Source organism: Dendroctonus ponderosae, unplaced genomic scaffold, assembly GCF_020466585.1.
Source record: "Dendroctonus ponderosae isolate FM_Combo_2020 unplaced genomic scaffold, Dpon_F_20191213v2 Dpon_F_20191213_11, whole genome shotgun sequence".
Classification (NCBI taxonomy): Eukaryota; Metazoa; Arthropoda; class Insecta; order Coleoptera; family Curculionidae; genus Dendroctonus; species Dendroctonus ponderosae.
The window spans coordinates 1,988,847-2,002,673 of record NW_026017213.1 but is presented as its reverse complement, the minus strand read 5'-3'; the positions used below and the strand labels follow the sequence as shown (position 1 = coordinate 2,002,673).

At 36.7% G+C, this 13,827-nt stretch overlaps 1 protein-coding gene across 1 annotated transcript in view; it reads right to left on the bottom strand.

Moving 5' to 3' along the window:
* The window catches only part of LOC125502985 (ATP-binding cassette subfamily C member 4-like), an 11,641-nt gene extending 1,769 nt beyond the window's left edge, over positions 1–9,872 (bottom strand). Inside the window, exons 1-8 of the mRNA XM_048662621.1 lie at positions 9,484–9,872; positions 2,058–2,168; positions 1,326–1,460; positions 1,065–1,269; positions 543–768; positions 327–483; positions 135–265; positions 7–79 (exon numbers count right to left, since the gene is read on the bottom strand). Coding sequence (XP_048518578.1) covers positions 7–79; positions 135–265; positions 327–483; positions 543–768; positions 1,065–1,269; positions 1,326–1,460; positions 2,058–2,168; positions 9,484–9,557 — 1,112 coding nt within the window. The 5' untranslated portion in view covers positions 9,558–9,872. The remainder of the gene's footprint in view (positions 1–6; positions 80–134; positions 266–326; positions 484–542; positions 769–1,064; positions 1,270–1,325; positions 1,461–2,057; positions 2,169–9,483) is intronic.
* Positions 9,873–13,827: the final 3,955 nt, after the last annotated feature.

Here is a 13,827-nt window from a genome sequence, read left to right as displayed (position 1 = left end):
GAATGCGCCAATGGGAAGAAGACTGACATGTACAATTGTATGGTGTTGAGCAGCTGGGCTACTGAGAAAACCACCTCGCCTGTAGAAGAAAATGAAGTGATTCTAGTTGGAGATGGGACTTAGGCCACGCCTACCTGTTATCCGATTCCCTAGTAGGACGTAGGAAATAACAGCAATGTAAAGAGTGGCACGTTCGATGAAAATGTTCAAAGCCGAAGAAAAGCCTCGGATGTATGAGTTTCGGGCAATCATATTGACTTCTTTTCTGAAAGACTTTGTTTAAAAAATGGGCTGCAATTACCAAAGCACTATGCAAAGTTGATTACCTGCGTGAAATGTCCGCAATCTTTTCAAACGGTTTCTCCCAAGCAAACATTTTAATTACCTGAATCCCCGAGGTGATTTCGCTCATTAGCTTCACTCTTTGATCGGTGAGAGTGGCGATTTTTCCTCTAAACCTGCCTTGCAGCTTGGATAAACACCCTGGAAAGGATAAAACAAGTAAGCCTCAGTTGGTGTGAACGAAATTGTCCAAGATTCACCTTGTCCCAGAACTGCCTGAATGGTCATCACCAGCATGGTGGGAAAAGCCGCATTTTGTATGTAACTGTACATAACAATTAATCCCGCTATTCCCTGCAAGGGCATTATCCAGATATAGTGCAGGAACCCCAGGGCGAAATCAAATCGAACCACATCATTGGATAGCAAATTGACCAATTGGCCGGCAGTCGTCTTTCCGGACGAAATGTGATTCAATCGCAGCAACTAATCAAACGGACCTTACAACCCACCATGTACAAGATGAGGACGATTCAAATTGGCGCCACTTTCTTTTGTGGTTAGTTTCGAAATTGCGCTCTTCAAAACTTTAAATGTGTAACCATGCATAAAGTTTATCTTTGCTGCCACGACTTTATATTTGTTTATTAGAAGCAAATGGATTCATCTGGCCAAGTCATCAACAATCTATGCGATTAAAGGCAGAACTGCAAATTGCAATATCTCAACTTCTAGAACAATGGCACCAAATTTGAATGACTCTGGTAAGGAGACTGAAGTACCTTTCGATAGATCAAGGAGCAGCAGGCTACGCGCACTCTCATCCCCACTCTCGAGCAGTTGAGGACTGTATAGTGCATGACAACCTTGTGCAGAAAGGCCAGCAATATCACGCCACTTCCGAGCAACCATCCCGTGGAGGCGTCATGAGTTGAGTTCTTCTCAAAGTACTTGATGTAGCGGCCCAGAACAATTGGCTGGCTCATTCTGCAAATAAAGGCGAAGCTTACCAATCTTCCCTGGAGGGGTTTGCGCCGACTTACTTTATTAGGAACGTGTTGAGGAATATTAAGAACCCGATGATCATGTAGGACTTGCCGATGGTTTTCCATATTGCCCGTTTTAAGCTGGGAGGTTTGCCAGATTTTTGCACTCGAAGTACTTCTTCGTTCCAGTTTCTRAAATGAGGATTTTTGAGGATATATCACTTAAAAACCCTCCATTTTGAGGAAGAATTCCCATAGGTAAATGAGTTTTTCGGGTATTTCGGTCGTAGTGGAAAAATTGCTTCCTGACGTTTCGCAAGCACGAGTGGCTTGCATCTCCAGAGGTGTGCCACAAGTGGCTTTACACCTCTGAATATTCAAAGGTTCAGTTTCAAAATAGTACGCAAAACAAGATATAAAGAATGGCAAGAAGAGCAWACTTAAAATAGGRCATTTTCAAAAAATTTAAAAGATTTAAGACGGAGAAGAATKAAATTAAACGCATGAACACTGATACAGAATGACCTGGAAAAAAATTCCAGAAATTCTCATTCTAACGAGGCAATAGAAAAACGAACATCAGAAAGAAACGGAGAGAAAACGCAATTGAAAATTTTAAGTTTTGTAGGCGACTTGGTGTTCTGTAAGGTGAAAATCCACGAAATATTGGTAAATTGAAATGGCACTTAATTTTTATTCGCCCACTAATAGTGGAAAAGTTAGTTATTTGTAACTCAAAACTGCGATTTTGCGTTATTATCTACTGAAAACATTCCTGGATTATCGTACCTTTCTAAAATGTCTCCTAAAGGTTGGGACAGATCGGCTTTGGTCGTGTTGTAGATGTCTTCGACTTGCAAGTCCTTTTGGTAGCCGAGTTTGAAAACTGGCAGCACCCAACTGGAAGAATATCAAAACCAATCAGTTTTTAGAGTAAACCTTCAAGGTTTCTGTTCTCTGTTTTTATCTTCTTTAGTTTCTATAATTATTAGATTGAAACAATGGACGCCACTGAAAAAAGAATCGGTTTTCTTGGCAACTTTCGTTCGAAATAAATCACAATAAATAATGGAAGTCAATTAGCGTTTCTAGTCACCAGCAAATTGCTTTTTCTCTTCAAAGACTCTACAAAGTTCTCCCTATTCATTCGCATGCAATTATTAATTGTGGTTTTTGAATGGTTTATTAGTGTGTCAAAGTGTAATATTTCAGCAAATATGAGTTTTAGACGGATGAAAGTTTTTGGAGTTTAAAATTGTTAGGGTTTTTAGTGTACGCATTTTAAAGTTACGTTTCAATACACAGGGAGTGTCATAAAAGTGTAGTAGTAACCAGTATGATTTCTTAAAAAGACTCCCTTACTTTTTTGCAATTTTATCTTATTTCTTATCTCTTAATTTTAATGTCAATTTATTACGGATGTTTTATGTGAAAAATATGGAAAAAAAGTAAAATTTTACGGCTGCAGGGTTCCACACAAATCGGCGCTATGCCCTAATCGCTGCGAATCGGGGAATTACCAATTTTACACATACACCCTTTCCTTAAGCCAATGGCAATTTTCAAGCCAGATCAAGCAGAAACTTGAAATTCAGGAAATCTGTAGAAGACGCTTGAATCTTTAAGTGCAAGAAACTTTATAGAGTTCGCGCGAAATACGAATTTTTGCTACTCAAGTCAATTCTTACTTAAAATGACTGTGAAACTTCACACATTTACACAGTTTTTTTTTGACAAATGGCAACTTTCAATAGAGACTATATAACAGCTTGAAATTCTCATGATCTTTAAAGGAATCTTGAGCCTTTGAGTCCTCGAAATTTTGTACCAATAACGCGAAATAGGAATATTTACTAGCCAAACCAATTTTGACTTAAAATGGCCAATTTTTCACGTACACGCTTTTATTTAAAACAATGGTAACTTTCCATCGAAACTAAATATTACCTTGAAATTTTCATGATCTACGGAAGTGATTTGAACCTTGACGTACTGGGAAATTAATTGAAATCGCGCAAAATTTTTATAGTTGTTAACAAAGTGAATTTTTGATGATCCATAGAAGAGATCTGAGTCTTTTGGTACTGGAAACTTCAATGAAATCTGGCGAAATCCGGAGTTTTTCCAAAAAAGTTGATGTCGGCTTAAAATGACCAATTTGGCACACATACTGGCTTTTCGTTAAAAAAAATGGTAACTTTCAATCGAGGTCAAGTAGCAACTTGAATTTTTGATGATCCATAGAAGAGATCTGAGTCTTTTGGTACTGGTAACTTGAATGAAATCGGGGGAAATCTGGACATTTGACAAAAAAGTTGAGGCCGGCTTAAAATGAACAATTTCGCACACATACAGGCTTTTCGTTAAAAAAATGGGAACTTTCCATCGAGGTCAAGTATCAACTTGAATTTATTATGATCCATAGAAAAGATCTGAGTATTTTGGTACTGGAAAGTTGAATGAAATCGGGGGAAATCTGGGCATTTGACAAAAAAGTTGATGTCGGCTTAAAATGATTAATTTCGCACACATACAGGCTTTTCTTTTAAAAAATGGTAACTTTCAATCGAGGTCAAGTAGCAACTTGAATTTATTATGATCCATAGAAGAGATCTAAGTCTTTTGGCACTGGAAACTTCAATGAAATCGGGCGAAATCCGGACTTTTACGGAAAAAGTTGATGTCGGCTTAAAATGACCAATTTCGCACACGTACAGGTTTTCCCTTAAAAAAATGGTAACTTTCAATCGAGGTAAAGTAGCAACATGAATTTTTTACGATCCGTAAAAGAGATCTGATTCTTTTGGCACTGGAAACTTCAGTAAAATCGGGCTAAATCTGGGCTTTTGCCAAAAAAGTTGACGGCTGAAAATGACCAATTTCGCACATATAGAGGTTTTTGGTTAAAAAAAATGGTACCTTTCAGTCGAGGTCAAGTAGCAACTTAAAGTTTCGACGATCTTTAGAAGATAGAAAGAAGCACTACAGAAATTGTGCAAAATTTGGACTTTTGCTAATGCAAAATACTGAAGTAAAATCGAAAAATAGAGATATGGGATATATATTTGCAAGATGCAAAACTGGTCAGTTTTTCGAGCTTTTGAGCCCTGTGGATAATAATTTTACCATGATGCTTCACTCTGAAGGTGAAAGCCACTCGAGCTTGCACGACCGACGGCCTAAAAGCCTGAAAAGCTCACTAGTTTCAAAAAATTACCGCGAAAGACTTGTGATCGAAAGCAAATTTTTAAGAGTCAATTACCAAATAATACACAAACAGAGGATGAATAATGCTAAAAAGCGAAACTGAGATCGCACACTTTAAAAGTCTTGAATAACTAAAGGCAAATACTGAATATGGCAGAGATTATTAATACACAAAGAGATTGATGCCATTTGCAGATCGACTTGAGAACGAAAATGAGCAAAAATCCGTCTAGAGATGAGTGGAATCATGCACATCAACATCTCAAAAGAACTGACAATCTACAAAAAGCAAAAGAGAGGAAACGGAATTAAAAAACAGAGTCAAACAAAAAGCCACAAAAAACATTACGTGATGATCAGATTATTAATTTAACAAAAACGTTCAGATTCAGCTTCTTTTTGTGTCAGGGAAAACGCTTCTAAACAGAAAGATTTTGCCAAAAATTGTACAAAATGAAAATTATTTTATTAAAATAAGAAAATCACTGGTTAGATAAAACGTCCTTCCTGCAAAGAAAACCGACCGCTAGTGAACAAAAACAAACATTAATCGGATATAAATAGAACAAAGTCACATCAGATTGGGTAAAACCGCCGATTAAACAGATGCATTTTTGTACATTCTCCGATGAGAGCAACAATGATTCATTTGGCAATAAAAAAACCGCGAAGGCCTGCTTTGCGGCTCGGTAATCAATTTGTTATGTATGAGTAGCATTAACAAGAAAGCAGCAGGAAAACGGTAGCCATGAATGCATTTTGTGTTATACTGGAAAATTTCATTAAAACATTCATGAAAATTTAAGGTCGTCGTAAAATATTCATCATTACAACACTACAAATAAAGGAAATATCTGATAGTAATTTTTCTTTCGAATTAGGTATGAAAGAAAAACATCGATGTTTCGTAAACATCGATGTCATTCGTTCTATGTTCGACATTTTTACCATAGATGTTGGAACTTTGGGACATCGATAAAACATCGATGTTAGATCCTGAAATGGAAACATCGGACATTTGATGTTGATACTAGATAGAAACATTTTCTGCAAAATCTTTGATAGCTGCACCCGAAAAAAGCTTCTTTTTTCAGTCAGTTGACCGAAAAATGTGGCAACTACAAGTTGAATAGATTTAGTCGATATTTAATGTCACAGTAGTAGTAAAATCAAATTATTTCAGTTTAAGTTAATCAATTTGAAATTTGTATGCAACGGCAAACTATCAGAACATCGATGTTTCCTTAACATCGATATTACCTTTCGATGTCAACATCGATGGCTGCCATCGACGTTATAGGATCGATGTCCCATCCCTATTTCGAATCGTCCATAATTCCATAGAGTCGAATGCCTTATGAAAGTCAATAAAAGCCAAGTGTATTGAGACGTTATTTTCGTGAGTCTTTTCTATAAGAAGACTTTCTGTTCCACTCGTGCTGGTTAATATTTCTGAGAATAGTTTGTATATTTGTGAGAGCAGGCTTATCGGGGGGCAGTTTTCAGAGTCATTGTTATCGCCTTTCTTAAATAATGAAATAGCTTCTGCATTTGCCAATCTGTTCGTATGCAGCTGTCCTCTAAGGTTCTGTTAAACAATCATTTTAATGACTGCAGCAAATGATCTGAACCCAGCTTCAACATTTCGGTGGTTATTCTATTTTAGCTGCAGTTACCACCGAAGGAAAGAGGGCCTATGAGTTCTGACGTCACGAGGCTCGACTCGCTTTGTAAGTAGACCAAGTTCTATTAAACAGCACGTGGCAACTGTTTATTAAAGGAAATTATAGTAGTGAAGCTACGGTGAGTGTGTTCAGTTTTTCAAAGTACGATAACGTGTTATCACACTGTTTTAATTACCGTTTTACACAGGATAGTGCAATATGTATAAGTGCTTCCTATAATCGAAAAACGACCTTTGAATGTTCCTTTAAAACGTTCAAAGTTGCAACGAGGTTCTGTTCCTATCATTTTTCCCAATTGTCCTTTCTACATTACAAAATTCACAAAGTCGAGATAGGAAAAATGAATTACTCGAGCAGCAACATTTACTAAAGGCTCTGGCAGAAAGTGAGAACAGTGTTCTCTTCTACACTTTTTTGAGATGAGTTTGACTAAAATTACTCAAACTCACCTCAAACAAAATATCAAAATCTGTAGCCAGGTTGCAGATAATTGATTTTGTATCTTTTGAGACGCCGATTTTTGAATGAAGAATTCCGTTTGCTGTTAACCAACAGGAAAAATTTAAAAAAATTGAAAAATTTTTGTCAATAGATTGTAGTTTTTTTGAACAGTTTAGACTTTCTGACCCATTTCAATAAAATTCCGGTCCCCTGGTCAAAAGCGCTATTTTCCTTCGGCCGTCAGCAAATGGAGTTCAAAATTTTAGCCACTGAAACTTTCAATATTTTTGTAAGCGCCCTCTTTAGCTCAGAACTCATTATATTAATTTTGGCGCTGTTGCCAAAGCTCGTATAATGTTGTATTGCCCAAAGTATTAGGGAGTTTTAGGCCCCTTAATTGCAACACGTTTTACGTTATCCGTTATTTTGAGCATGCGCATTAGTAAAGAAATAACCGTTTACGTTATTAGAGGATATCGTGTTCCTTTATTTACGTACGAGTAGCGGTAACGTTAATAAACACCACGTTAAAAAGCAGAACGACGGTGTTGACATATTTGACTTACTTCTGATATTATTAATAGAATAACAAATCTTTGTAAATTCAAATAAGACTTTCTCATTGATTAGTTTAAGCCATTATTGCGTATATACGGATTTTATGTGAAAATTGTTTGGGCAAATTTGAACTTTGGTAACACTACGAACATCGCACGGACAGGTTCTAACTTCTAACCCATAACCTAACTATTTGATTTTGAATTTTTATTTAATATGTTCGGATTACGTTCCTCCTGAAACCTAAATTTTATAAGGCGATTTCCGGGCTGAAAATTTTCTAAATTAAAAATAGCTCTTCGGTTTGCAACAACAGGTGGGTCAAAGATGTGTAAAATTAAGCCTCTTATTAAATCGTGATCCACATCTCCCTGATCGTTTCGGTGCAGAAAGGCAGCTTCAATGTTTTCTTCCATCTTAGCCACTTTTTGTTTAATAACAATACAAACTTAAACTAGCTTTGCAACTTTTCCAAACAAAACGGGATAATCAAACAATAAAGTGAGGTTTATATAAGAGTGCAACAACCGCGGCATCAAAAGGTAAAAAACGCACTTAACGTTATTTGCCTGAACACCTTATTTTTTTAACACTGCGCATGATCACAATAACGTTTAGCGTTTAAGGCCAACGTAATTTTATGGGACCTAAAAACTCTCCATTCTCTAAAAGAGTGCTGGAGCAAGAAAAATGATTATCTGGAATCGTTTGCAGTAAAAGGCAAACAAATAAATGGATTTCAAATGGGTCGTCCTATTTATTTGGTTTAAATTCTGGAGTGCTTGTGTGATGCTGAAAAACTCGTGGAATTTTTCTTAAAGAATGTTGCCTACAAAGCATAATTTTGAAATATTTTTTTATCATAAAATTTTGAAAAAAAAATGAAATTCTCCAAAAAAATTTCGAATTTTTTTTCGTTCGGGTTTTGGACCGATTTTTTATCAAATCCCTGATGTTGTGTGGCCTGGTCATATAGATACTGAAAGTCCTTCTATCTCTGCTTGCGCACACTATCTGGAACCGTTTGCCAGGAAATTTCAATTGCGGGTCAAAAGGCGTCAAACTGACTAACTGCACTATTTTACCTCTAACTTTGATAGTTCGTTATACGAGGAAACAATTCTAAGACCATCTTAAAGTTTCGGCTCCTAATCCCCCCCGGTTCAAAATCCTCGGCTATTTTGTGACCATTTTTTTGGAGCAGAGACAAAAAACAGTACCTTCTCTAAAAATAAACCACTTCGTCATTAAACACTAAAGCGATTGTTTTGCCGAACCCTTCGGGCACTTAGAGCGCTTTTGAATCGGAAACAGTGTTGTGGCCGAAGGGCTCGGCACATCTTATTAAACTTATTAAACACTTTCTCTAATGCCGTCAGTATCGTTTGGAATTTTTGAACAGTTTATGAATATTTTGTACTCTTGGTTTCTCCCTGATGAGTGGCGTGGAATAATGACTAAAGAATATCTTCTCCAGGAGAAAGGGAATTCTCCTGGACCGGTTATCACATACGCAGTTACTATGAATTCAAATTTAAAATCAGAAACCTTCCTAGTTGAACAGGAAATTTTTTTGCTTTTTGGTTCATAGTTTTAAATCTCCATTTACTTAACGACATCAACCATTTATCTAGTTTATTAGCAGATATTAAAAATTTTATATTTTGGCAATGTAACGAGTCCACTCCTAAACAAACCCAAACATATAAACGCGGCATAAACGACATTTGTAACATTAGATAAAATAATGTGAGGAAAACAGCTAATCATGTCCACACTATCCCAAGAAAGATATCGATTAGGTCGATATAAAGATTCCATAATTATTTGGCATAAATTCTTGATATTCGATCTATGATATACTCGGGTTTGTTCTTTAACTTCCGATATGCGTTACACCGAGCGCTGGTCTAGTTTACGTGACGTCACAATCCAGCCCGTAGACCGGGTGATTATCGGGTGATATTTTGCTGCCATCGAATTTTTATTTGGCTCAATTGAGGCTTTAATTTGCATCCTTTTATAGGATCTGATGTCTTTATGAATGTTTTTGAGTACCTTCTTGTTAATTTTTGCATACTCGGAAGCCTTTTATGCTTACATTAAATCGATTAGTATAGATATTTAGTACGCCGATGGCTGGCGGGCAGGCGAGTTGATCGGCGGATTAATTCCACTGTTTGTAAATACATATATCGATCGCAAACAAGGCCGTTCGATAGAAATCCATGTTGCTTCCAAACAAATCGGAATTTATCAATCTTTGCCAGGGAAAATTCACACGCTCGTGGGCGCGTTCGAATAGGTAAACCCAAAAAACTTGCCAAAAGAAGAGTTTGTTCAACCAGCCGGCCGATTCTTCCGGACTGGGATTGTCGAACTTCTTCGTCGAATCCATTCCACGATCTCCCAACGGCCACTTTGCCCCGTTTATCTGGGGGAAAAAGTCACCACCGACTAAAATTCAAACATTTCCAATTTTTGCTGCTGATGATCTAAGGTTAGGAAACACGCATGTGGAACAGTTTAGACACGTCAAGGTTATGTTAATTAACGGTAACGATCACTCAGGGGAATCACTACTTTTGCCTCGACGGTGCACTTTAGTTCAACTGAATTGTTGCGAATTATTGAAACAACTGCGAAATTTACGCTGTTATCTATTTATACATAGTCCTTCCGTTGGATATCTGCTATGCTGATAATGCCAATTGCTTTGTTCAATTTGGCGACGAGCATTATTAAATTTAGGTTATTGGCAATTTTATAGATAATAGTTCATGGTCGTCGATTGTTGTGCAAGAATCAGTAAAAGACATGAATTTCGTTATTTTTTAGGGTTTTGCGTTTTTAGGTTAAACGCTTCCAGATATTAATTGAACTTGCCGCCATTACACCCAGCTGACAGCTGACAGCTGACAGTAGATTCCGTTAGGATTCGGCTCTATTGGGGTGGGGAGGAAACATTTAAACTTAAGTTTTCAGTTAAGCCAACTATTCAATTTACATTTTCCTACTTTTAAAGTCTTATGCTTCGCATTTGGGTTTCTTTTGATTCATTCACCGCCTGTATTACAAGCTCATGCCAAAAGTAGTTTTGTATGACCCTGTTTGTTGATGATGAATTTTAATGGCATTTTAAGCCAAATATTTTGCCCAATTTTTACGATATTTTGAAGGTTTATTGATATACTATCAAGCTGTGTGCGTTGGGGATTATTTGGATGATTATTGAGTTTGGCAAATTTTTATTTTTATCTAAATCCAGATTAGTCTGTCCTTTCTCAGCATCGGATTTAAATGGGAAACGTTTATTTTTCGTTGGCGTGATTTCACTTTTCATATGGGCAACATGTTCGGACCAGACTAAAAAGTAATCGATGTTAATTTCGATAAATTTGTAAGGGATTTGACAATTTTGATTCGATTTTAAGTCACTTTCTTTTAAGAGTAGTGCAGAAAGATTTTTATTTTTTGCGCATCTAATTCGAAGAACTCTTTTCGAAAGACACTTTTTAATTTTTGTGTATATTTGATGCATATGTATTTATCGAATTCCTTGTAAATAGTCAACCGATTAAAGTTTTTTCCCCAAAAGACGCTTTTTATCGAAAGAAGATGGTCTTGTTCCAACGTTAGACAGGCCTGCTCCAAGGTATTTAGTGGGAATTTTTGAAAAGCTTGCCACAAACGGTTGTTGTAAAATCGCTTAAAAAGTCCATTCAATTTCTTCGAAAAAATTACCAAAAATTAAAAAAAAATAATTCTTTCTCCCTTATCTTAACAGGGGGACAGACCTTTTGCCGGAACAAACAGCTCACTTTTTAGACTGCTTAAATCAGTATTTAGTGAGGGTTCTGAGTGAAATTTTCAGAAGTTACAGTCTCTAGTGTTGTCTTTAATATGTTGAAGCATAAAGATGCTCTTTATGCTACATCAGAAGTTAGGGCATTTTAAAGTAGATCGTGCAGCTGCGCAACTTAATTTCAGATTTTGGTCGCTTTTTGCCATTTAATTTTTTTCTCCCAAACGAAACTTTCTATCAAGGAAAAGGTTTCTTGGTAAAATATCAGGCAGGAGCCAAAGTACCTAGCGGACAAATTTCAAGAGTTTTCATTCAATCGGTTTTGAGAAAATGCCCAAAATATCTACTGAAAGGTCTCTTCCTTCTTCTTCCCTTCCCTCATCCGGAGCGCTCTCTGTGAAACAAACCGACCCACTCTGGCACGTATTTTGTCCATATGAAATGCCCTGAAAAAAAAATTCGAGAGAAAACTCTGTTTTTACAGCCACAATTAAGCAAGTCAAAGCACTGAAACCGCCTAAAGCATTGATAATTTCGGGTTATTTTCACGTTTTGTGTCTCCTATCGAAAGAAGAGGTGCTCTGGTTCAAATGTTAGGGCTGCCCCTGGTAGGTATTTGGTAAGGATTGTTGAAAAGCTTCCGATATATGAGTTTTGACAAATAGTCCTAAAAGCCCATTAAATTTTCGTTAAAGCTTGCAATGAATGGATTTCAAAAAAATTAGCCAAAAACCTATAAAAAGTTTTTTTTTACCTAAACAGAGGTACCTACTTTTACCTACTTTTTCTTCCCGGAACAAACCAGCCCACTTTTGCAAACATTTTGTTCACATGGAACACTTTGGCACGAATTTATTTTTTAAAGTAGTTAGAACGCTTTTAACAACATTTACAAAGTTCTCTAACATCAACATTTTTAGCGCGATCTGAATGAAATTCTCCAAGCAGTCTACAGACTGGGGTATTTTCTATGGAGGAAATGGAAGGAAGGAAATTTTTGTCAAACAAACCAGCCCAGTTTGCAGGTGTTTTGTCTATATCGATTTTTTTGTAAAGAAACGTTTTGTTTTTAGAGCAAAAAATTCCTCGTGCCCTAAAAGTTTGAGAATTTCGTTCGAGTTTCACATTTTATTTTTGTACTGGAAAAAGGTGCTCTTGATGATCGTTTCAGGCCGGACACTTTGTCCGTCCTGCACCCAATAGATTTCTTCGCACGAGCTTGTGGTGAATAAGATTTAAAAAGTGCCCAAAAAGCTTGTAGGTAAAAAGTTTTCATTCATTCTACCATGCCTTAACGGGGGCAACTTACTGTGTATCAAACCAACACACTTGGGTACGAATTTTGCTGACATGGAACGGCAAGTAAAGAAAAAATGTTTTTTTTCACGAATTTATTTTTTTTTAAGTTAGAACGCTTCAAATGAGAGCGTGCAGTGGTACGGAAACGGTCCAATTTTAGCCCAACATTTATGAAGCTCCGTAAAATCGCATTAAAATAAATTTTATTCGCGATTTAAATAAAATTCTCAAAAGCTCCAGAGTCAAGTGTCTTCTATGGTCTGCGAAAATGTCAAGAAGTAGCATGCGTGAGTATAGAAGTTAAGACACTAAAGAGGAACGTGCAATTGTGCCGAATCGACCAACTTTAGCACAATTATGAAATTTGCTAAAATCAGGATTCTGGGCACGATCTCAACAAAAATCACGGACGATTGCAAACTCAAGTTCTTTTTGTTGTTGCAAAGATTACACGTTGTTATGCACCATAGATTAGATGCAATACAAAAGAAAAAATAAGTTAGGACACTTTAAAAGACAGCTTGCAGTTGTGCGGAAACGACCATCTTTAGCTCAACAGTTATCAAGTCTGCTAAAATCAGCATTTAGAGCGCTTTCTCGAATAACATTTTTGAAGTTGCGGAATTAAGTATTTTTTATGGACAGTGAAAATTTCAAAAGGTTCCTGAAGCTTGATTAGAAGTTAGGACACTTTAACGAGAGCGTTCAACTGCCCGGAAACAACCATCTTAAGTCCAAAGTTATGAAGTTTGCTAAAGTCTGGATTTAGCACGCGATCTGAATGGCATACTAGGAAGTTGCAAAATTAGGTATTTTCTATCGACAGTGAAAATTTCAAAAAGTTTCTACCACTCGCTTAGAAGTTAGCACGTTAACGGAGGGTGCATTTGTGCGGAGACCATCATATTCGGCTCAATGCTTATGAAGTTCGCTAAGTCAGGATTTAGCACCCAATCTGAATGATATTTACGGAAGTTCCAGAATCAGGTATTTTCTATGCACAGTGAGAAACTCAAGAGTTTTTTGGTGCTCGTTTCAAAGTTAGAAGACTTTATAGAAGAGCGTGCAGTTGTGCAGAAACGGCCAACTTTAACTTAACAGTTATGAAGTCCTCTAATGTCAGGATTTAAATCGCTATCTCGAATTACAATCTTGTAAGTTAGAGAATCAAGTATTTTCTATGGACACTGAAATTTTCAAGAACTTCCTGATGGTCCGTTAAAAGTTAGGTCACTTTAAACAGATCGTACCATCTTCAGCTCAATAGTTATGAAGTCCGCTGAAGTCAAAATTTAAAACGCGATCTCAATAATATTTTCAACAGTGGCAGAATGAAGTGTCTTCTATGGTCTGTGAAAATTTCAAGGAGTTTGCAATGCTCAGTTTGTAGTTACGTTACTTTAAAACAGAGCGTGCAGTTATGAGGACACGGCCATCTTTAGCGCAAAGTTATGAAGTTTGCTTAAGTCAGGATTTAGCACGCAATCTGAATGGTATTTCTGGAAGTTGCTTAATCAGGAATTTTCTATAGATAGTGAAAATTTCAAGAATTGCCTGATTCTCT